The sequence below is a fragment of the Mustelus asterias genome, chromosome 26 (genome assembly GCF_964213995.1).
Source record: "Mustelus asterias chromosome 26, sMusAst1.hap1.1, whole genome shotgun sequence".
In the NCBI taxonomy this organism is placed as follows: domain Eukaryota; kingdom Metazoa; phylum Chordata; class Chondrichthyes; order Carcharhiniformes; family Triakidae; genus Mustelus; species Mustelus asterias.
Window position 1 is genome coordinate 4611448 of NC_135826.1, and position 24932 is coordinate 4636379.

The following is a 24932-nucleotide window of genomic DNA, read 5'->3' on the forward strand; positions in this document are numbered from 1 at the left end:
AATGAAATCATCTTGTGGAGATAAAATGATGGAGATGCATATTAAGCCTTTTGAATCTGTTTTCAAAAAAGAAAGTTAGTGGAAGTAAATATATTGGATGGGATATAAATTGGAAAAAGGTGCTATAAGGGTTGGCATCTCTTACAAGTTATCAAATGACCCAGTGCAGATGGGATACAACCTGAGATGTTGAGAGACGTTGGACTGGAGGTAACAGAAGCTCTGACTACAATATTTCAATTCTTCTTCTATATTGGAATGGTGTGAGAAGACTTAAGAATTTCAAATGTTTCACACCCATTTGAAAAAGGAGGCAAGAATAAGCCAACTCAGTGGAGGAAACTACTGGACACCATCATCGAAGACTAAATTCATTCTAACTTGTAGAAGTTAGAAGTTGTACAGTTTAGTAGGGGACAGCCAGCATGGAGAGATAGTTACAGCCCCACCAACTGAATTTTTCTGGAGTTTTCAGTCCAGTTTATCGATATAAAATTAAATGTAGTCTCATAATTACACAAATGATTATTTCGCTACACTGCGTGAGTGTGGTTCTTATGCAAAACGGCACTGATATTATTAATGAGCATTGTCCCTTTAAATAGTTCTTGGCTTGAATATAATGCTCCAACAATAGTGAATGTCAATACCGTGTAGCTTAGCAACGCTGAAGCCTCTGCCTTACAAACTGGGAATTTTTTCGCCTTGTGGAGATGTGCAACTGAGGAATTGGCAGCACATTAATGCTTCAACTTGCCCCAAAAGCGGCATTAATGCTTCAACTGAGGGCCCTGGGATTGGGAAACGAAAACTTTTGATCGCGCAGACGCTTGAATCCCGGGAAGAACGGAGAGAAGCGGTCGCCATGGGCTGTGCCTCCAGTGTGAAGACAACTCAACCAGCTTCGTCCGTGGGAGATCCCCAACCACAATCATTCATCCAGGAAACGCTCACTGTTATCGACCGCTTGGATCCATCCGATCGCAGCCGGCCCCCGGAGAGCGATCTCAGTTTGGCCGTAGACTGCGAGAAAGCAGACCAGGAGACCGGAGAACTGTTGTGTCAACCCTGGGCACACTTCAACCAGAGAGCTGCTGATACCAGTCCTAATGGCGAGTACCTGCAATAAAGTTTTTTTAAAAGACCACTTATTTAAGAACTAAAACTGTTCTGTAAAGAAGTTCCTGAAACAGTTGATTTATAATCAACTCAAAAAGGCGTTCTATCCATATACAATCTGAGTATAGAGAACAATCTATGAATAGTTGGAATCCAGGGCTCCTGCATAGTCTACAGATGTTTCTAACTGTTGGAGATGACTATAACCTTCAGGAGCAGGACCCCGCTGGTTTTGTCCCTGTCCCGCTGGTTTTGTCCCTGTCTACTCTAAGAGTCAATGCTGTTTGGGACTGGCTCCCAGTGTAGGTTGGGAATGGAACTCAGAATCTTTATTCTGTACGCCTCAGCCCCAGACCAGATGGACACTCACCCACAAAATCCAGGAACATTTTTCTAATGAACGGAAGCACTGAGGCGTCTGTGTTCTGGGACATGCAATGAATGCCATTGTTCTAAAAAAAAAGCGTCCAACTTTTTGATGCAGTACTGAGGAAATGTTGTATTATTCAAAGTGCTATCTATTAAATGAAACAATAAAACCAAGGCTCTGCACGTGCATACAAAAGACCATAAGAGATAGGAACGGGAGTAGGCCATTCGGCCCTTCGAGCTTGCTCCGTCCCTTAATAAGGTCATGGCAGATCTAATACCCACTAAGTCCACTTCCCTGCCTTATCTCCATAATTCTTAATTTCCCTATTGATTAAAAACCTATCTGCCTTAGCCTTGAAAGAGTTCCAAAGATTCATCACTCTTTGAAGAGGCACTATTCAAAGAGCTAACATCTTAGCTAGTATTCTCCCTTCAATCCACACCACCCAAAATATGTTCTTGGATCACCGGTTCATTTGCTCTTTGTGGGACCTCTGTGCACACTTGCTGCTATATTTGCCTACTCAACACAGCACTTCAAATATAATGAATTGGTCTGGAATGTTTTGAGGACATAAGACGCTATTTAAATATATACACTGATTTTGGGAAAAAAGTGGAGATAACTTAAACTGGAGTTTTCAGTTTTATGAAAGGAATTATTAATGTCCAACTTATTTGAAACTGGTCACTAACCTCAGGAATATCAAAGGGTCTTGAGATAAAAATTGGGAAATCAGCTGAAAGATGAGGTAAAGTGAATCATCTAAGTTTTGATTTGATTTATTATTGTCACATGTATTAACATACAGTGAAAAGTATTGTTTCTTGCACGCTATACAGACAAAACATACCGTTCATAGAGAAGGAAATGAGAGAGTGCAGAATGTAGTGTTACAGTCATAGCTAGGGTGTAGAGAAAGATCAACTTAATGCAAAGTAAGTCCATTCAAAAGTCTGACAGCAGCAGGGAAGAAGCTGTTCTTGGGTCGGTTGGTATCTGACCTCAGACTTTTGTTACCAGTCAGAAAAACATTTAGAAAGGGATCTGAGGGGCATGATGCAAAAGTGTATTTATATCACTTCTCACAGACATTTTACAAAGTGTTTCAAAACATAAAATTTAGTTTGAAATGTAGAAACTCATTTTAGAAGGTAAAAAGGAATAGATCAATATTCTTAGGCCTATTAATCAATTCCTACAAATATTACTCTTAAACACAACTTTGAAAATGGAATCAGTGCAATTGTGGAGCTATGTTGCTAGATAATGAAGAATAAATATGGTTTACAGTAATAATTAGTTGAACTCCCTGGAAAATACCCAGACTGTGTCCATTACTGCTGAGCAGCAATTTCTTAATGTGCCATAGTTGTTCTTGTGAATCGTACTAGATATTTCAGTAAGAGTAGGGAAGGTGGTAAAAGAGGTGGAGGAGTAGCATTGTTAATCAAGGATAGTTTAACGGCTGCAGAAAGGCAGTTCGAGGGGGATCTGCCTACTGAGGTAATATGGGCTGAAGTTAGAAATAGGAAAGGAGCGGACACGTTGTTGGGGGTTTTCTGTAGGCCCCCAAATAGTAATAGAGATGTGGAGGAAGAAATTGCAAAGCAGATTATGGATAGGTGTGGAGGTCACAGGGTAGTTGTCATGGGTGACTTGAACTTCCCAAACATTGATTGGAACCTTTATAGGTCGAATAGTTTGGATGGGGCAGTTTTTGTACAGTGTGTGCAGGAGGGTTTCCTGACACAATATGTGGATAGGCCGACAAGAGGTGGGGCCACATTGGACTTGGTACAGGGTAATGAACCGGGCCAAGTGTTAGATTTGGTTGTGTGAGGGCACTTTGGAGATAGTGACCATAATTCGGTGTTTTTCATTATTGCAATGGAGAGGGATAGGGCCTTACGGCAGGGCAAGGTTTATAATTGGGGGAGGGGTAATTATGATGCGATTAGGCAAGAATTAGGGAGCATAAGATGGGAACAGAAACTGTCGGGGAAAGACACAAATGAAAAATGGAGCTTGTTCAAGGAACAAATACTGCGTGTCCTTGATAGGCATGTCCCTGTCAGGCAGGGAGGAAATGGCCGAGTGAGGGAACCATGGTTCACAAAATAGTTGAATGTCTTGTCTAGAGGAAAAAGGAAGTGTATGTAAGGATGAGAAAACAAGGATCACTTGGGTCGCTTGAGGGTTTCAAGGTAGCAAGGAATGAGCTTTAAAAAAGGGCTTAGGAGAGCTCGGAGGGGGCATGAGAAGTCCTTGGTGGGTCGGATCAAGGAAAACCCCAAGGCTTTTTACTCTTATGTGAGAAATAAAAGAATGACCAGGGTGAGGTTAGGGCTGGTCAAGGATAGTAGTGGGAACTTGCGCATGGAGTCCGAAGAGATAGGGGAGGCAATGAATGAATACTTTTCTTCAGTGTTCACCAAGGAGAGGGGCCATGTTTTTGAGGATGAGTGTGAGATATAGGCTGGAGGAGGTAGATGTTCTGAGGGAAGGTGTATTAGCAATTTTGAAAAACCTGAGAGTTGATAAGTCCCCTTGGCCAGATGGGATATATCCTAGGATTCTTTGGGAGGCAAGGGATGAGATTGCAGAGTCTTTGGCTTTGATCTTTGGGTCCTCACTGTCCACGGGGATAGTGCCAGAGGACTAGAGAGTGGCGAATGTTGTTCCTCTGTTCAAGAAAGGAAATAGGAATGACCCTGGTAATTATAGGTCGGTTAGTCTTTCTTCGGTGGTCAGTAAGTTAATGGAAAAGGTCTTGAGGGATAGGATTTATGACCATTTGGAAAGATGCAGCTTAATCCGTGATAGTCAGCACGGATTCGTGAAGGGTAAGTCTTGCCTCACAAATTTGATCGAATTCTTTGAGGAGGTAACTAAGTGTGTAGATGAAGGTAGAGCAGTTGATGTCGTATACATGGATTTTAGTAAGGCGTTTGATAAGGTTCCCCATGGTAGGCTCATGAAGAAAGTAAGGAGGTGTGGGATAGAGGGAAATTTGGCCGATTGGATAAGTAACTGGCTATCTCAAAGAAGACAGAGGGTGGTGGTGGTTGGAAAATTTTCAGACTGGAGATCAGTTACCTGCGGTGTACCACAGGGATCAGTGCTGGGTCCTCTGCTTTTTGTGATTTTTATCAATGACTTGGAGGAGGGGGGCTGAAGGATGGGTCAGTAAATTTGCTGATGACACCAAGATTGGTGGAGTAGTGGATGAGGTGGAGGGCTGTTGTAGGCGGCAAAAAGACATTGATAGGATGCAGAGCTGGGCAAAAAATGGCAGATGGATTTTAACACTGATAAGTGCGAGGTGATTCATTTTGGTAGGACAAATTTGAATGCGGATTACAGGGTCAACGGCAGGGTTCTGAGGAATGTGGAGGAACAGAGAGATCTTGGGGTTCATATCCACAGATCTCTGAAGGTTGCCACTCAAGTGGATAGAGCCGTGAAGAAGGCCTATAGTGTGTTGGCATTTATTAACAGGGGGTTTGAGTTTAAGAGCCGTGGGGTTATGTTGCAACTGTACAGGACCTTGGTGAGACCACATTTAGAATATTGTGTGCAGTTCTGGTCACCTCACTATAAGAAGGATGTGGAAGCATTGGAGAGAGTGCAGAGGAGATATACCAGGATGCTGCCTGGTTTAGAGGGTAGGTCTTATGAGGAAAGGTTGAGGGAGCTAGGGCTTTTCTCTTTAGAGCGGAGGAGGATGAGAGGTGACTTAATAGAGGTTTATAAGCTGATAAGGGGGATAGATAGAGTGGACGTTCAGAGACTATTTCCTCGGGTGAATGTAGCTGTTACAAGGGGGCATAACTATAAGGTTCATGGTGGGAGATATAGGAGGGATGTCCGAGGTAGGTTCTTTACTCAGAGAGTGGTTGGGGTGTGGAATGGACTGCCTGCTGTGATAGTGGAGTCGGACACTTTAGGAGCTTTCAAGCTTATTGGATAGGCACATGGAGCATACCAGAATGATAGGAAGTGGGATAGCTTGATCTTGGTTTCGGACAAAGCTCGGCACAACATCGAGGGCCGAAGGGCCTGTACTGTGCTGTACTGTTCTATGTTCTATGTACTGTTTCTATAGTATGAATATGGTTAAGATTTAAAACTTTTGATAGTGATACACATTCAGTGTTCAATCACTGATTATACAGTCTGTAATTCTCTATGTCTGAAGTACTTTGCTTTGCTTTTTTATATTCATACTGTTGGTATTCACTAACAACCAACAATTGCCTTTTTTCAAAGTTATCCACATCCATAATGTCACAAGTCAAAGATTAAATCCACATTAAAATGGAAAAATCAAGTGACAGCTAAAGTCCAGGTAAAACAATTAGGTAGAAGGGAATAAGCTGGGACTGTCAAGGCTAAATATGGCTATGACCTTATTTATGGGTAATAAGGGTTCACTGTATTCACATGTCTTGAATGGTGTAGGAGCTTACCCATTGCAGTTGCTATTCACACAAGAGAATTCTACACAGGCAGGTTTAGAAGTTAAATTGGATGTCAGTTTAAAATAAAGCCCTTTTTCACTTAATTTTATGATGTTTATTCATTACTTATTAATGTTTCAATGAATATTCATCACCTGCAGTGATGAATACATTGGAATGGAAGCACATGATTGAACCTGCATCCCTTCTCTCCTTTCAGTTTTGGTCCTGACAAAAGGTGTTTACCTACTAAATCCAGCTCTCTTGGCCTGCTGTAGAATTACAGACCCAATTTTTCCATTAGGAAAAGGAAGCTGGATATAATAGCGTAATTATAGGTTTGACTCACAGACATTGATTTCCAGGAATCTGAACAAAATATGAATTGATGCAAAAGTGCTAATATATGCCTAATTGTGCCTATGTTATATTGAAATGTAAAAATATAGAAAAAGATGGAATCTTTTATTAAAATGTCACAATTTTTGGTGTAGAGGTCAACCCCAACAATTGCCAAGTAGTCTTCTTTCAAGTATGAACCGGCCCAACTTGTGTTCACAAGATATTCAATCATAAGAAGTTAAGTCTGATCCTGTCCACACCTTGTGTTCATATATACACCTTCAGAAGGGGTCATCAGATGATGATTCAGAGGGAAAGCCCTGACAGCACTTGGACAACTTATCCAAACTGAAAATGCATGGATTCAAAGTTAAAGATAATTTGGAAAAAAATATTAGAGAAACAAGTAATGTGCACTCATCACAGAGGTGAAATGTAGTGCCATGCCCCACCCCCACACAAGACTAATAAAATGACAATGGGCAACCAGAACAACTACAAATAACCCCTAGAAGGGGAGCACTATTTAATGAAAAGAGAGACAGCCTGTTCAAATTAAAACACGTAAATGGTTATCTAGAAAACCTTGTAACTGATCTCACTCCAAACTCTGTGCACTGGCATCTCAGGACCTGCATAGGGATAATGATGGAGAAATCTGGGACTGAAGCTGATAGGTATGATTTTTGCGAGTATGGCATATAAGTGGAAACTTAGGAGTCAGGAGTTATCAGGGCAAGTTAGAAAGGTGGAGTTGGGACCATAACCAGATCAGCCATGACCTTATCGAATGGTGGAGCAAGTTCGAAGGGCTGAATAACCCTACTCCTGCTCCTAATTCCAATATTTCTATGTTCATCACCAGTCACATAAATACAACCCAATTTCTTTTTTTCCTCTTAGCATGTAGCGTGAATTGGCAGAACCAAAATAACTGCAACTGTCCATTCAAGAATTTGGGAGAGGCACAGTTGAGTGTCAATATTTAATATCAATCTAAATATGTAATTTAAAGCTATTCCTTTAACAATCAGTAAGCGGAATCTAAGGGATGACCTGAAGTGTGGTTGCAACCATGAGTCCCAGACCATGGTGCACAGCACAACAATCTGCACTTCAGGAGGGTATTAGAAAGATAGTCAAACTAGACACCTCATTATAAGCCATTCCTATCATAAGAACCTAATAGTAATCAATATGTCATAATGCATCAGTTTAAGCAACCGAGTTGAGGTAAATAACTCCAGCCAAGGAAAGCTGAAAATAAAGAGTTCAGTTGGTAAAGTTTGAGCTTCTGATCCATTTTGGATTATAAAGAATCTTAATCAAGGAGTTTGCTATTGGCATCTCTCAGTTCCCTTTTGTTAGCAGTCATATCAAATTCTTTATTTTTAGATTTGACCGGTTCCATTACTGTGAAGAGAATCAACAAGAGTAATGAAAGGACTCTGGTAGAGCAGCAGCGTGTTTTGAAAGACATTATCAATTCAGTTTCTGAGGATCAGGGCCAGACTGTCAGCAAGGTCAGTGTGTATGTTCAGGGTGGTGAAAATGACCCAACACATTCAGAAGTTGCCAAGACCCCAGGTGTTGGTTTCCATAACATGATGTTACATTGCGAGGGGGACCTGCTGATGAGACACGATGGTAAGAAACATGTTCATTATTTTACCACCTCATTGACATGCCTACAGTTTCTTTTTTTTTCCAATTTCCCACCTCCTCTGCTGAAGGTGTTAACTCTTGCTGGATTTTGTTTCAGTTATCTGGTGTTCTCCAGCACCTCACTTAAGTAGCTAATGTTCGCACATGAGCACAATGAGTGCTTCCAGAATACTCATGGAAGCAACATAGCCAGGTCTAATGCTGTTCTCAATTGCTGTCCACAGTGTTAAAATTACGAGGTTTATACGATTATTATATTTTGGGACTATAGCTTTAAATTTAGGGTAAATGAAAGTGATCTCGTGATCTGTTTTGCAGTAAGCCCAGGTGGTTTAATTGTTATGGAGCAAAGGAAAGCTTGGATTGTTTTATTGAGGAGCGGGTGCAACATATTTATGCTTACAGACAATGGCAGCAGTCTCTGAGTATACCATGAACATATACCACGGGTCTCCCAAAGTTCCAAAAAAGGTTATACGTGTTGGGTTGTAAAAGGTTGTGCCTTTACTTTAAGATGACAGTTGGGATCAAAGATAGCTAATTAGCAACTCTACCTAGATACAAAGCTAGTTTTTCATGTTACATGGGAAAGAGAGCAGAGGAAGCCATTTGTGAGATCAGGCTTCCCCATAAATTCATGAGTATCATAGAACAAAAGCAGTTTTTGATGTGATCTACAGCCATCTGAGAGTTAGAAAGCAAAAGATAAAGACAGTCAGTCCTGCACCTGAAGCAGAGAAAATGCTGGCCCTATTGTTCAATACAGAGAATGCAAGTGGGATCTTGCACTCAGATTGAGGTGACTGAGTTTTGTGTATATTAAAAGGAGGTGGAAAATTTGCCTAGTTTAGTTTGAGGGAAATAATCCACAGTGTAACCCTTAGTGAAAGTCACTTCTGGGATTAGAAGTTACCTGTCTGAAAAAGTAAAAAGGAAGCAAGCCATCTGGAGCTGAGAATAATTTTAGACTGATTTTTGGAGGATGAGGGGCTGTGTAATGTATTACTGTAGTAGGAAATTTTTGTTATGTTGAAGTTAAATGGGGAATTGATAGTTTAAAGTACAAGTTGTCGACAAAAAGATAATATTTAGCCATTTGTCCAGTATGAGTATTAAAATATGAAATCTTGATGTGTAATTTTTCAGCTGTTAACTGGAAGATCAAATTATCGGTCTCTAAGGAGATTGTAACACTTGCTAATATGGCAACCTGAAACATGCTAATTATTTTCTCCCCTATTTAGCCAAAGGCAATCACTTTTACATATTGCTTGTTTATATTTGTACATATCTTTCTATAATCTAGGCATAATACAATGAGCATAATGGAATTTTAAGCTTTAGATCAGTTCTGGTTGGGTTGAGTGAGCTTTTATCTAGACTATTTTTCAATGAACAGTCATAACTACTTCTGACTTTAATTATTCTTTCATCAATCTAAATTCTTTGCCAGACAGTTCATTTTCTAGGGTGACCGACTCCTCTTCCAGCTTTCCCAGTGATCTGTGCCCCCCAGTTGTAATTGATAATGGCAGTGGACTGATAAAGGCCGGACTATCAGGAAATCATTCTCCAACATATGTTTTTCCGAGCGTGGTTGGAAGACCAAGAAACTCAACTTTGAATGTTTACGGATTATCAGAAAGATGCACTTATGTTGGAGAGGAAGCCCAAAGAAAACGCAGCATTCTTCATTTGATTGTAAGTAAAATGCTTTTGTACCAAAATCAGGTACACATTTTTAGCCATTCAGTATCAATCTGCCCACTTCCATGCTGCAGAATGCGCTGTATCCTTAAACAGCTCTTCTTCCATCTTAATTGGGCACATTGTAATTTCAATCAACCAGGATGATTTGACTGGGAAACTAACGTAGGATTGAGGGCAGAGTGGGTGCAGAAGTATGAATGAGCTTTCCCTGAATTATGGGGGAAAGAATTAGAAATAACTGTATCTCATCCATGATGACAGGAAATGTTTGCTGCTGGATGAAAATCATGAGGAAGGTTTGATTTCTCAACCCTGCTATTTGTTTACCAAATGTCCAGCAAAAATGTTGAGATCGGCATTTCAGAAAATCAAGTCAATGCAAGGGCTGACTTCAGCTGCTTTGGGGAATTGTGTTATAGAGTCATAGAGGTTTACAGCACAACTTTGGCCCAACTTGTCCATGTCGCCCTTTTTTTTAAACCCCTAAGCTAGTCCTAATTGCCCGCATTTGGCCCATATCCTTCTATACCCATCTTACCCATGTAACTGTCTAAACGTTTTTTAAAAGACAAAATTGTACCCGCCTCTACTACTACCACTGGCAGCTTGTTCCAGACACTCACCGCCCTCTGTGTGAAACAATTGCCCCTCTGGACTCTTTTATATCTCTTCCTTCTCACCTTAAACCTATGCTCTCTAGTTTTAGACTTCCCTACCTTTGGGAAAAGATATTGACCATCTAGCTGATCAATACCCCTCATTATTTTATAAGCCTCTATAATATCATCCCTCAGCCTTCTACGCTCCAAGAGAAAAAAGTCCCAGTCTATCCAGCCTCTCCTTGTAACTCAAACTATCAAGTCCCGGTAGCATCCTAGTAAATCTTTTCTGCACTCTTTCTAGTTCAATATCCTTTTTATAATAGGGTGACCAGAACTGTACACAGTATTCCAAGTGTGGCCTTACCAATGTCTTGTACAACTTCAACAAGATGTCCCAACTCCTATATTTAATGTTCTGACCAATGAAACCAAGCATGCTGAATGCCACCTTCACCACTCTGTCCACCTGTGACTCCACTTTCAAGGAGCTATGAACCTGTACCCTAGATCTCTTTGTTCTCCCCAACGCCCTACCATTAACTGAGTAAGTCCTGCACTGGTTCAATCTACCAAAATGCATCACCTCGCATTTATCTAAATTAAACTCCATCTGCTATTTGTCAGCCCACTGGCCCAATTGATCAAGATCCCGTTGCAATCCTAGATAACCTTCTTCACTGTCCACTATGCCACTAATCTTGGTGTCATCTGCAAACTTAATAACCATGCCTCCTATATTCTCATCCAAATCATTAATATAAATGACAAATAACAGTGGACCCAGCACCGATCCCTGAGGCACACCGCTGGTCACAGGTCTCCGGTTTGGAAAACAACCTTCTACAATCACCCTCTGGCTTCTGTCATCAAGCCAATTTTGTATCCGTTTAGCTACCTCACCCTGGATCCCGTGAGATTTAACCTTATGCAACAACCTACCATGCAGTACCTTATCAAAAAGCCTTGATAAAGTCCATATAGACAACATCAACTGCACTGCCCTCATCTACCTTCTTGTTGTTCCTGTGCTGATTGGCAGGTACCTATTCAGATGTTTGATTGAGTTGTGTTTAATCGTAGTATCCAATTCAGCATGGATTGATTGCAAACTGGACGGAAATGGAAGTGCTCTGGAGACATACGTTTGAAAATGAATTGCGTGTTGACATTCAGGAGCACCCAATTGTTCTGACAGAACCACCAAACAACCCCCAGCAGAACAGGGAGAAAACAACTGAGGTAACAAACTAGGAACCATTCAGAAGAGTCTGGGTAAAAACATTCTCTCTAACCAAATACATTTTGGAATATAGGCACAATTGTCACCTGCTTATACGAAAGTAATTGGTCGGTTGAATATTAGAGGAGAGCTCTTCGAAAATGTGACTAAATACATTGACGAAGGGAAAGTGGTAGATGTGGTTTATATGGATTTTAGCAAGGCGTTTGATAAGGTCCCTCATGCAAGGCTTCTAGAAAAAGAGAGAGGGCATGGGAAACAAGGTGCTGCTGCCCTGTGGATCCAGAACTGGCTTGCCCAAAGGAGGCAGAGAGTGGGTATAGATGGGTCTTTTTCTAAATGGAGGTCGGTCACCAGTGATGTGCCCCAGGGATCTGTTCTGGGACCCTTGCTGTTTGTCACTTTCATAAATGACCTGGATGAGGAAGTGGAGGGATGGGTTGGTAGGTTTGCCGACGACACGAAGGTTGGTGGGGTTGTGGATAGTCTGGAGGGATGTCAGAAGTTACAGAGGGACATTAGATAGGATGCAAGACTGGGCGGAGAAGTGGCAGATGGACTCCAACCCAGATAAATGCATCGTGGTCCATTTTGGCAGGTCAAATGGGATGAAGGAGCACAATATTAAGGGAAAGACTCTTAGTACTGTAGAGGATCAGAAGAACCTTGGGGTCCGGGTCTATAGGACTCTAAAATCGGCCCCGCAGGTGGAGGAGGTGGTTAAGGCGGCGTATGGTGTGCTGGCCTTTATCAATCGAGGGATTGAGTTTAGGAGTCCGGGGATAATGATGCAGCTATATAAGACCCTTGTCAGACCCCACTTGGAGTACTGTGCTCAGTTCTGGTCGCCTCATTACAGGAAGGATGTGGAAATGATTGAAAGGGTGCAGAGGAGATTTACAAGGATGTTGCCTGGATTGAGTGGCATGCCTTATGAGGATAGGCTGAGGGAGCTCGGTCTTTTCTCCTTGAAGAGACGTAGGATGAGAGGAGACCTAATAGAGGTATATAAGATGTTGAGAGGCATAGATCGGGTGGACTCTCAGAGGCTTTTTCCCAGGGTGGAAATGTCTGCTACGAGAGGACACAGGTTTAAGATGCTGGGGGGTAGGTACAGGGGAAATGTTAGGGGGAAGTTTTTCACACAGAGGGTGGTGGGCGAGTGGAATCGGCTGCCGTCAGTGATGGTGGAGGCAAACTCAATAGGGACTTTTAAGAGACTCCTGGATGAGTACATGGGACTTAATAGGATGGAGGTTTATAGGTAGGCCTAGAAGGTAGGGATATGTTCGACACAACTTGTGGGGTCAAAGGGCCTGTTTGTGCTGTAGTTTTTCTATGTTTCTATGTAATTTGTTTCACCAAGTGCGTGGTGGGGATCTTGGATTCGAAGCCTGAGAGGGTAATTGAGGTTGAAATCCTCATAATAATTAAAAAGTACTTGGGTGTACACTTGATGTACCAAAACCTAAAGGGCTATGGACCAAGACTAAGAAAGTGGCATGAGCATGGGCAAATTTTTCAAGCTGCCCAAACAGGACAGCCCCCTGTGCCATAAATTTCTATGATTTTTCCACATTTACCATTCAGAAAATATAAGTAGATATTCTCATTTTCACACACTTCAAATTGATCGAGTTTTTTATTCACTCATGGGATGTGGGTATCACTGGCAAGGCCAGCATTTATTACCCTTTAACTGTCCTTGAGATGATGGTGAGTGGCTTGCTAGCCATTTCAGAGGTCAACCATATTGCTAAGGATTGCTGTAAAATATAGGCTGGACTGGGTAAGGATGACAAATTCCCTTCCCTAAAACACAAAAGTGAACCAGGTGAAATTTTACAAAAATAAGATAGTTGCATAATCATTGTTACTGATACAAACGTCATATTCCATATTTTATTTATTTAACTTAGTTTAAATTACCCACACTGCTGAAATGGAATTTGAACTCGTGTCTCTAGACCTCTGGTTCAGTTTCTTCCCTATTATGCTACCAAATGCTATCTGCAAGCTTGGGTATATAATTTTCTATTTCTGCATCCAGCATTACTGAAACTATATCAGAAAACTGCACCAGAAAGGGACTTGTTCTTCCCATCTTTATAGGTGAAGGTTTGCCTCTCTCTGCCAAAGCCACAGGCAAGATTATCTACCTTCTTCAGGGTAAATTCACAAATCAACCCAAATCCCACCTCAGATCAAATTGATAATACATTCCACACAAAAAGTGAAAATCCTAAACTGACAAGTTAGAAACACTGCAGTCATTTTGAGTTCATTTCATCCAAATTTTGTAACATACACCCTATTTTGTTTGCTTTATCCAATGTAGATTCTTTTTGAAGAATTCCAAGTTCCTTCTCTCTTTCTGGGGATTCAGGCAGTGCTGGCACTACATTCCACTGGTAAAGTTACAGGAACTGTCATTGATTCAGGTAACATCATTTTCTCCATAAGTGATCTCAGAACCATTTGAGTAAATGTCCATTACATTCAAAGGCTGGTGGTGTATTAGGTACCACAGGTGACAATATAACAATCTTTTGTAGAAATGATTTTGAACTAATCACAAATTGAACTGATCAAAATTGAAAAGCTCACATTTCATCGTGTTTAATTCTTCTGTTGCTGATTTGCTCTTGGATTTCAAAATTCAAATAGTTAGTCCATCATAAACCATCTGTAAAACGTAAAGATACTTCTTTGCATTGAAAGGATTTTGCTAAACTGTTACCATCTGTAGCTAATGCCTTGCTCCTACCCCAAATGAATCAATTATTTTACAAAATAAATTTACTTCCTCATCTTACTGCTTGCAGGATCAGCAGTGACACATGTGGTTCCCATTTTTGAAGGAGGTGCTTTGGAGAACATCAGCCAACGTGTGTACCTGGGAGGGCAGGACCTGACAGAGTACATGATGAGATCTTTGGCTGAAAACAATAGCTGGTCCTTCACTTCCAAAGGTAATATTCATAACACACCACGTTACTCAATATAGCCATTTAAGGCACCATTTATTTCTGATGCCCTAAAACTATGGAAATGCTGCCTGCCTTATTCTTTTTTTATTCTTGGGCTGTGAGCTTCACTGCTAGGGCTAGCGTTTATTTGTAGCTAAACCTATCAAACAAGCAAAGATAAATTAGTTGCATATGGTTTAAAAAAGAAAAATCAAAGTCAATCTAGCTAAATTTTTCATTATCCCTCTTCATTACATTAGGATTAATTGTCTATTCTTTGGACTGCCGCAATATTTTAACATATAATCATTGACTAGTTAAGACCAAACATCACTGTGAAACATTGGTCAATGTGTACCCTATGCCAGATCTGATCAAATATCAAGCTGAAAAATGACAGCCCTATTGTAATGTAAAAAGAAGCAATGATATAACAGTACTTCAATGATATTTTTTTCTCCTGATGTTCAGTGTTATTCTGCCTCCTAAAAACAAGGGCAGAAATAGTCGAGCAGAGTAGCAACAAATAATTAACTGAGGCATAAATGATGAATAAGTTCATTCAGCACGGGCAGCTTGTTCCATTTGGAGTTTCTTGTATTGTAATGTAGAATTTACCATGCAGAATCAAGCCATTTCGCATAACCAGTCTGTGCTTGAGATTTTTCCCTGACAAGCCTCCTCCCTCTCCATATAACCATATTGCCTATTAACTAATAGGGATCAATTGCTGATATGGAGAGTATACCTGCTAAAAGAGCACAGTCCCAACAACTAGACTCCAAATGTATCTTAAAGCCTCTGGAAAATCTCAAAATGTACTATTTATGGAGTCTATATGACATACTCCTCACATTTTGAACAGTATTTTGTGTAATTTTCCAGCTGGGTTAGATATTATCAGAAATATCAAGGAGAAATTTTGCTACGTTGCCCTTAATTTTGAAGCAGAACTCGAAAACTTCAAGAACAACCCAGAAGAACTAAAGGAAGAGTATGAGCTCCCAGACGGGCAAAATATGGTAATCACAAACCAGAAATTCATCTGCCCTGAAGTCATCTTTAAGCCATTTATATTAGGTAACTATTCAAGGCATTTGACCACAATTTATCCTCTTTCCCCGCTTGTAGAAAATTGACAGTAGAATAATGTTTCTGTGCAAGAGATCTCCTTCTTGATATGTCTCCTGACTGTACACTGTTTAACTAATACTTAGCTTTGTTGTACATGTGGCTCATGTTTTTCATTTAGATAATTCTGAAGAATTATTTAGTGATGAAATAGAACTCTATCTGCTCAAGTCATCAAAATAAATGCTGGGAATAGCACAAGTTGTGCGGGGGAGGAGTAACACTTTTTGAAAAGTATTCTGCTTTGGCACAACTGCATGTTGTTGAACCAGCTCACTTGTATTTCAGGCAAAGACATACTGAACCTGCCTACCTTGGCACATTCAGTGATTGAGAGGTGCAGTGAGGAGACCCGCAGTGACATGTATGCCAACATTGTACTAGCTGGTGGTAATAGTATGTTTAGAAACATGGAAGAACGATTACAACAGGAGATGACAAATCTTGCAAAAACAGGGATAAAGGTATTTTTCCTATACTTTCTAACTTCCTCTCCAGAAGGTATGTTCACTTTTGCCAAAAATGATTCTTTGGCTGCAAGTAGCCCTTGAGAATCTCATCTACATTGTTATTTGTTCAGTATATGCCTGGACAGCAAGTGATTGTAGGCTATTGGTCACATCCTAGCCATTTCCTACAATCATTTGACATTCACACAATTTCCAGTAAAGTTACTTTCTTTTAAAATTTATATTATACAAATTTATGGAGTTAGAAGAGATGTTACCATTAAAAAGGCCACATGATTTGAACAAATCTTTTCCTTTATCTCTGCTGTAGAGCAAACGCTGGCAAAAATTGCAGCTCACCAACTGAGGTTTCCACATGCTCCCCATCCCTTCTTGCTCCAGCCAAGCATTTAACTGATTCCTGGTTTCTTGGCTCAACATAAATGGTATGGGCCTTTGTTTAATTTGGCTGAATGTGTTTTTTGGTTTTTCATTACTTGAGAGTAGAAATGGTATGGACTGTTTGTGTTGTTGTGCAAGTTGGAATTGTCAATTTTTGTTCAGAAAATTCCAGCCAACCTGGTTTAGGGACTATAGCTGAACAAAGTGAGCTTAAAACAGAGCGTTAGAAAAGGCCATCCACTCCATTGAGCAGGCATAATCCATTCTCTGATAACTCTTAAAAGATTTTTGAAAATTAACTATGGCACCAAAGAAAGCTATTGAATCCATGCCAGTGCTCTGCAGGGCAATCCATTCAGGTCCATTATAAGATAATGCGGGGGCTGGATAGGGTGGAGGCGGAGAGATTCTTTCCACTTAGTAAGGAAGTTAAAACTAGAGGACACAGCCTCAAAATAAAGGGGGGTCGGTTTAAGACAGAGTTGAGGAGGAACTTCTTCTCCCAGAGGGTGGTGAATCTCTGGAATTCTCTGCCCACTGAGGTGGTGGAGGCTACCTCGCTGAATATGTTTAAAGCGCGGATGGATGGATTCCCGATCGGAATGGGAATTAAGGGTTATGGGGATCAAGCGGGTAAGTGGTACTGATCCACGTCAGATCAGCCATGATCTTATTGAATGGCGGGGCAGGCTCGAGGGGCTAGATGGCCTACTCCTGCTCCTATTTCTTATGTTCTTATGTTCATTGCCACATTTCATGCCCTGTGTGTTTATTTCCCTCGAGGGTCTATCTAATTTACTTATGAAATCATTGAGGACCTATGCTTCCCATTTCCATGTTCCTCGCTGCTTAAAGAAAGTTCTTCCTCATCTCCGTTGCAGCTCTTGTCCAAAACCATAACTATATATTGCATTCTCATTGTACTGGGCATCCATCAACATAGCAATAAAGCTACCACCCTATACGTCCACAGTGGTACCAACTGCAATTTATGCCAGCAAGACAGAGAGACAAAGTTGTCACATAAATTAGGCATCTTTCACCAACATTACCTACATAAGATCCCGGGCAATATAATGAAAAGACAATATCACTGGGCGAAGAACTGCTACAGAGAAGTGGTCAGAAGTGCTGCGGATATCTTGATGGAGAGAGGCCTGATATTGGCAGGCCACATTTCACCTCCTAGCTGTATGCCCTGCCAGAGTGGCAGCAGAATTGACACCATCTGGTGGAAAAAGACCTGGCAAAGTACATTTGAGAGCAGGATACCACCTGCACTGCAGCGAAAGATACTGCAATGTACCAGAGCCAGTGGATGAGCTTTGCTGTCCATAGACTCAGTTCCTCCGGTCCCATGTGGGACAAAGTCTTTGTATGTCAGCTAATGGGAACAGCTTCTTTTGGTCTACCTTGTCTAAAACTGTCATAATCTTGCTCAATTATATCAAATCTTCCCTCCATCTCCTTCCCGCCAGGAGCATGACCTCACCTTCTCTAACTTAATAGCTAAAATTCCTCATCCCGGCAACCATTCCTGTAAGTATCTTCTGCACCTTCACACCCTTCCAAAAGCATAGTGACCAGAACTTGCCTGATTTTGTATCCTTCTATTTGTAAAGCCTGAGATCTCATGTTTTAATTACCTTTATATGTTCTGCAGTCTTCAAAGATCTATGCACTTGAACAAATGTCTGTCTCTGCATAATCTCTATATCACAAACCATTAAGTCTATACTGCCTCTCCCCCATCCTTCTGCCAAAATGTATCACCTCATGTCTCTAAAGTCCACCTGCCAAATGTGCTAGCTTATCGATGTGCTTTTACAGTTGATATCCTTGCTGTCTACCATGCCTCCAAGATTGATATGGGCAAAATTCAAAATGTCACTGTATTCCAATATACAAGTTTAAAAAGTACTAGTCCGAGCCAGTTTTTCTTTTAAATCTAAACTGACACTGACTCTGCTATTCAATGAACCTCAATTTTGTTAACCAGTACTTTGCCAGATGTTTTAAAATCGTGGCAGCACAGCAGCAAGTACTGCTGCCTCAGTGTTAGGGACCTGGGTTCAATTCCAGCCTGTAGGTGACTGTGGAGTTTGCACAGTCTCCCCGTGTCTATGTGGGTTTCCTCTGGGTGCTCCAGTTTCCCCCCACAGTCCAAAGATTTCCCTTCATCAATGTTCTGTATTAATTCATTAAAAAATGCAATGTCAGACTTTATCTGCCTTTTACAAAAGACTGCTGATTCTGCTTAATTAACTGAAACCTCTCAAATCCTGTTTATTTTTTCAAAACATTTACTGGCTAGTAGTTACTGAGAAATCCAGTGCACCCTTTCTTGAATAGATATTAACTTAGCAAAATTTGCACAAGTCAGATTAAATTATGGCACAGATACAAAATTTGAAAGTTGATTTTTTTTAATTCAATGATTGTCAAATTCCTTTCTGGTTTAATTAGATTTTATTTTCCTTTTATCAGAAGTTTTTTTCTCATTCAACAGGTGAAGGTTCTTGCACCTCCCAACAGGAACTACCTTTCATGGAAAGGAGCAGCCATTTTATCTGGTCTTTCTAACTTCCACCAGATGTGCATATCTCGCCAAGACTTTGAAGAATTTGGAGCCACAGTTTTACACAGAAAACTAATTTAGTAAGATAGGAAAACAAATCCAGAAATCTGAAGAAAAATTAACCAATATTACAGTTTAACAGAGCAAACAAATCAGAAAGGATCAATGTTTGTCATAAGCCATTTGTTCATTACTAGAAGACATTGCTTCGGTGATGATTAAGTCGAGCAGGAGCAATAGGCTGATGGCATTACAACTTTACAGTGTGGGCATGGTCACAACAGCATTGTATGCTTAACAGATGAGTGATGCTGAGACTGGACTATCAACTAGGGTCTGGAATGTGATCATTTTAGTTTGCACCTGAAGTAAACTTAATTGGTAACACCTCAACAAATTTTAATTAATCCCTAAAACTCTGCCTTCTAGTCAGACTACTGTTAGGTTTTCAATCTCACAAGTAGATGAAATGTTTATCTTATTAATACCTTTGTCTTTTACATTGTCATAGTAACATTGCAGAGTAATATGGTTTAATTCTTGCCGTACATTTGAAGAAAGATTGTCAAGGTGATGAGACAGACAAAAATTTGACTTTATAGTTGTTTTGCAGTAGTTTCTCAAGTCTTTGGACTTGCATTCACAGAAGCCTCAAAACTCAGGTAATTTCAAACAACTTGTACAATTCTGAATGTATTTGAAAACATACCTAATTTGTGGTTATGTATAACTTTTTGGTGGGAAAGGGGACGTGTTTTGAAAATAAAACTCTATCCTGTAAAACTGCATTGAATATCAGAACTCAGCAATGTGCGCGTTTCCTAATGTGTGCAGTAGTTCATACAATTCCTATCTAAAACTAGCTTCAAATTTTTACTGCCAATATATTATTCTCCAATACATATTTTGCCCTTTAACAAACAATTAGACAGGAGTGAAAAAAAACTGAACAGGTGGTGCAATTACCAGTTGATTTTCAGAGAGAAAAAACCGTGCACATAAATATCAAAACATTTAAGACTTCCTGCTGTGAATTTTTTTTTAAATTGTGTTGCTTAGACTGGTGAAAATCATAAAGTACCTGAATGATTTATCGTTCCACAGCTTTGGCATGACTTAAAAAAGCATCTTATAAATAGAAATGTTGATCTTTTCCTAATAATGGGCATCAATTAGTGTTTAGTGAATGGCTTGAAAAAGCCTGATATCCAACTGGAAACTAATGACTAGCTTGTGAGAGATAGTTGTGTGTTAGTTCAGGGCTCGGTTCATGGGAAGAGCAGCTTGACTAAGACAGGAAACCAGTACAGATCAAATGAAATACAGCAGCAATAGCAATCATTAACCTAGATCATCTGTGTTCCCATATCAGGCATGTCCAAACATTATAATCCTCATGTTTCTCAAGAACCCTCATGTTTCTCAAGAACTAAGAACAGTTATGTAAACTGCATGGGGTTTTTCTCTAAACATTCATAAAGATGCACGACAGAATTTTAATTCCTTTGAGACCTGAACCTTTCAAAGTTTTACAAACAAAAATGGAGCAAAACTTCAAAATCTCAAACGTTTCCACATTTACCTGGCTGGAATCCATTTTCCTTTAAAAATAGTCTCCAGGTTAGAAAAGGAAACACTTTCCAGGATTCTAGGACTCCTGCTCCTAAAAACAAAGCAATCACAAGAGTCCCCTTAAACCACCACCTGACAAAGAAAGTACGAATGAGGTATTTGACTTCACTGCAATGTTGCTACAGGAAAATAACCTGTCACAGTCATTATATAGGATATTTATCAATATAGAGACTTGGGTATCTTACCAGAAGCCAACTGACACCCATAAACAGGTAACCCAGTGAAGTTGTTAATCTTATGGGGGAGGGGAAATAGCCAAACAAAAGTCTTGAATTAAAAAATCAATTTATTATAATAGAAATCCCATTAAAATTCTTAGAAAATGTTCAAAACCAAGAGAATTACAGGCAATATACAAAGTTGATCTTTTGAATCCATGACTGTTGATAATTTTCCAACTGATATCTTAAAAATTAATATTTCTTTATTTGTCCCTGTAACAAAGATTATTTAGGATAAACTAATGGGTACTTTGCGCCATAACCCCCCACACAGACAGTTCTTAATCCACCGCTGCTCCCATTGTTTAACTGCAGTTGACTTGTTTGGCGATTTCAGCATGGTGTTGCACCCACATCTGTTTAAAAGAAAGTAAGTTTCAGTTATCACAATCTAATCCTGAGACACCAAAATCCAGGATAAACATTCATGGTTAGAACAATATGGAGCGATCTTATGGGCTACGCAACATGTAGTAATTCTACTTTATTACAATGTCAAGAATGACATGTCACAAAAGGACAATGGAAACAGTCATCCTGTACAAATAAAAATGCATCAAGCGCAGTGATGCACATATTAAAGGGTGCTCAATTGCACAGGTACCTTGCAATTGAATGGATGATCAAATTGAACTCTTACATAATTGTTTTATTTTCTCATTTATTTGTTGCTTACCTGGTACAGGATTTTGTTTCTTCTGTTGGGCATACTCCTAAATTAAGTCTCCTTAAGTTGTCCATTTTCTGATAACCTGGCGATCTGCACATAATGTGAAGTTGAAAGTATAAATATAGTCACCCAAAATACTTATGACACTTATTAGAGCTTATAAACATGTATTATGAATATAGTTCCATTGCAAAGGGCACTAAAATAAATGGTCAGAAGAACCAGAGTGCCTTAACAAGCAAAACAGGACAATTACCTTGCAAAAATATCAAGCTGAGAGGTTGCAAAGTGGCTTGGTATACTGACTGGCTTTCCAAATTGCAGTTTTAATAGCTGTTTGCTCTGTAACTTGCCAATAATGCCATCATTCACCGGTAGCCAGTCCATGCTAGGAACAAGCAGCTGGCTGGGAAGCAGACAACATTCATCAATCAGATTGTCATCAGGTTCAGTCATGTGGTTTTCATCTCTACCTGGAAAAAAGGTGTTATATGAAAAATGTTAAACTTTGCAAAAGGCTAAAAACTTTGTATGAATTCCTTAAGCCACAAATGGAGGTTTATTTGTGCATTTGAAGTGTTTAGTATCAGCTGCACTGTAAACTTGGTGCCAGAGAGTCATAATCAAAAGACAATGAAAAACTCTTATTTTTCTCTTCTAATTAGCCAAGCAAACCACTCCTGCTGGGTTGCTGCACAGCAGACTTCAGTTTTAGTCACGATAGTCACAATCTTCCTTTGTTAAAGATTGAGCATTAACCAGTTATGTGCTCCCACTGAGAAGCCTCTCCAAGAATCTATAAATAGTGACAGGGGAATCTGAGTGACATACAACGCTGGGATTCAAAACTGTAGCTGACTGACTGGAAGGCAGCATAAGCTTCGAGGCAAGAGAATTTTCCTTTTGACTAGTGAAACAATGAGTGTACATACATGTATCCAACTGGGAAGTTGAAACTTTCACAAAGTTCCAAAATAGTTAACCTGCTCGTGTTTAAAGGAATACTTCAAATTTAAGTATATCATGGCTAGATGCTTTGATTGTACCCAATCGGACTTCATCTCAACTTCAGAAGACCATTCTCCATCTACTGTCAACTTTCCCTTGGTCCACACCAATGTTTTCCTGCTGTCACATGCTGTGGACCAATGCTCAGGAGAGGTACTGATCCAGCTCAAATTGCACCCTTACAACCCTTCATCACATCAGTCTGATATCAAATTAAGGACGTACAATCAATAATGCCAAAGTACGATACCAAATCACTCCAAATTCACTGTGCTGTCTCACTCAAACTTCAGAACTGTAAATTTTAAGCTGCAGGGCATATTTCACAAAACATTCAAAAGGTTAAAGCCATTGTAAGACCTTGACAGGAAGCATTCCTTTATTACTGAATGAACAGATCTCATTTCAGCATTAAGTTACAGTCTCAATTATTTCAATTGCCAGGACTGCTAATTAATATCCACTTGAGGAAACACAATATACCACAATTAAGTTTGTGGTTTTCCACCAGGCAAGGTGTGTGTGAGCATTCATATTGTAATTAAAATAAATATTCAGGCTTATTATTTGGCTAACTATGCTGTTAACTGAGTAATGCTTATAGCAAATCTGCAAAACTACACTGGAACTATAGCATTGCAGGACATATGCAACAGGATGTATTAAGCCAGTCTTTATTTAAACAACCTATGAAACTATAGCAACTTTCTGGATTAAAATTGCAGAAAGATTTCCTCAATTGGATTCCCTTGCTAAATACTAATACTGTACTAATACTAGTAATGTCTAATACTAAATTTTATTCAAGATAACGGAGGGTGACCTTTATCTAATATTTACAGATGATCACCTCTACCCCCGCACAATCTTATACAAATAATACACATAACTTGCTTCTCACCCAGTCAGAAACAGATTGAATAAACATGGATGAGTATGCCAGGCAAAGGATTTGAACTTACAGCAGAGCCAGAGTTTGGTGAGCAGTCGGAAGAGCAGGGACATGCTATCCTGGGTGTCTGAAGTAGCAGTGTATATTGGCAGACAGCCAGGTTTAAGAAGACCCCATATTCGAATCACCACCATGAGCTCTCTGAGCATGCCAAGTGAGGTACCATCTCTGAGGAAACTAAATCCTGGGCGAACTGGAGAACCCTGAAAATACAGATTCAGATCAGTAATATGCTAACCTACACATTGGTGTTAAAAGACACGGTATGGAGGGAGGACAGGTCGTTCAAAATATATTTTTGTCCGCTATTTTGTTGCTACAGTTTATTTTTATAGAGTAAAGTGTTGCATTGGTGATCTTTGCATATTCTTTTTTTCCTTGCTGGACTGGTCTGATGACATTGTATAGGGAAACAACAAACTCCACCCCAGATTCACACTGTCTCTACTGGAAATAGAGAATTGTGATTTCAAAAGCTGCTCCAGAGCAACTGGGTCTCAGGATGTTATCATCTGGGAAATCTTAATTCTCAATGATAGCAGGGTTCCGCAGAGGTTGCACGTGTCCTCTGTAACTGAGGTCACTCGAACAGTTCAAAAGCCTCCAAGTGATTGCTAAAATTGATGATCAAAAAATGAAAAAATGCTCAATAAGCGTATCATTTTCTTTGTATAACAAGTGGGTGCAATTTGAACAAAATATACATTCTCCCAGTCTCTAAAGTAATCCTTCCAGAAAGCCGGTGTGTCTTCCGACCAAACCGTGGAATAGTAGACATGATTTTCACTGCTCAACAACTGCAAGAGAAATGTCAGGAGCAACATCAACTACGTGACTTTTATTGATCTCACCAAGGTCTTGACTCAGTCAATCGGGAAAGCTATGGAAGACCGTGTCAAAGACCAGCTGTCCAGAGAAATTCATCAACATCCTCCAATTCCTCCATGTCAAGATGTCGGCAACAGTCCTCACTGACGGAAATCAGACAGAAACCTTTGAGGTCAAGACTGGAGTCAAGCAGTGTTGAGTCATTGCCCCTATCCTTTTCTCCATCTTCATCATCACCATCACCTTGTCAAGAACAAGCTTGCAACACCAGGTTAAAGTCCAACAGGTTTATTTGGTAGCTTTTGAGACACTTCTTACTGTGTTTACCCCAGTCCAACGCCGGCATCTCCACATCAAGAACAAGCTTCCCAGTGGACATCATCTACTGGATGGATGGAAAACCGGTTGAAATCCAAGAATAAAACAACACTGACATTCCCCATGTATGTGGATGACATGTCATCTCCACTCTCTCAGGAGAGAATCTCAAAGCCATGCTTGACATGTTCACGGAAGCATACTGAAGAATCAGTCTCAGCCTCAACAAGATTCAAGTCCTTCACCAACCCACCCCA

The 24932-nt window shown here is 40.1% G+C and overlaps 2 protein-coding genes across 4 annotated transcripts in view; one reads left to right on the forward strand and one right to left on the reverse strand.

Annotated features, from left to right (window-relative positions):
* Positions 1–865: 865 nt before the first annotated feature.
* Positions 866–19124, forward strand: LOC144479430 (uncharacterized). Its single transcript, XM_078198082.1, has 9 exons — positions 866–1116; positions 7733–7944; positions 9416–9663; positions 11355–11513; positions 13853–13955; positions 14340–14486; positions 15369–15563; positions 15903–16078; positions 18975–19124. Exons 1-9 carry the CDS (start codon positions 866–868, stop codon positions 19122–19124), a joined length of 1641 nt encoding a protein of 546 aa, XP_078054208.1.
* Positions 19125–20948: 1824 nt separating this feature from the next.
* med16 (mediator complex subunit 16) overlaps positions 20949–24932 on the reverse strand; it is a 37306-nt gene continuing 33322 nt past the window's right edge. For all 3 annotated transcript variants that reach the window (XM_078198087.1, XM_078198083.1, XM_078198084.1), the window contains 4 exons: positions 23540–23732; positions 21826–22042; positions 21576–21659; positions 20949–21255 (listed from right to left, as the gene is read on the reverse strand). In XM_078198087.1, the coding sequence (XP_078054213.1) occupies positions 21129–21255; positions 21576–21659; positions 21826–22042; positions 23540–23732 (621 nt within the window). In that variant the 3' untranslated portion in view covers positions 20949–21128. The remainder of the gene's footprint in view (positions 21256–21575; positions 21660–21825; positions 22043–23539; positions 23733–24932) is intronic.

What these genes read in the sequence shown, in the direction of transcription:
- LOC144479430 (XM_078198082.1), top strand. Translation starts at nt 866, where the DNA reads ATGGGCTGTGCCTCCAGTGTGAAGACAACTCAACCAGCTTCGTCCGTG. An exon ending in GATACCAGTCCTAATGGCGA is followed by an intron (nt 1,117 to 7,732) that starts GTACCTGCAATA and finishes AATCAACAAGAG; the next exon opens with TAATGAAAGGACTCTGGTAG. An exon ending in CTTTAAGCCATTTATATTAG is followed by an intron (nt 15,564 to 15,902) that starts GTAACTATTCAA and finishes CTTGTATTTCAG; the next exon opens with GCAAAGACATACTGAACCTG.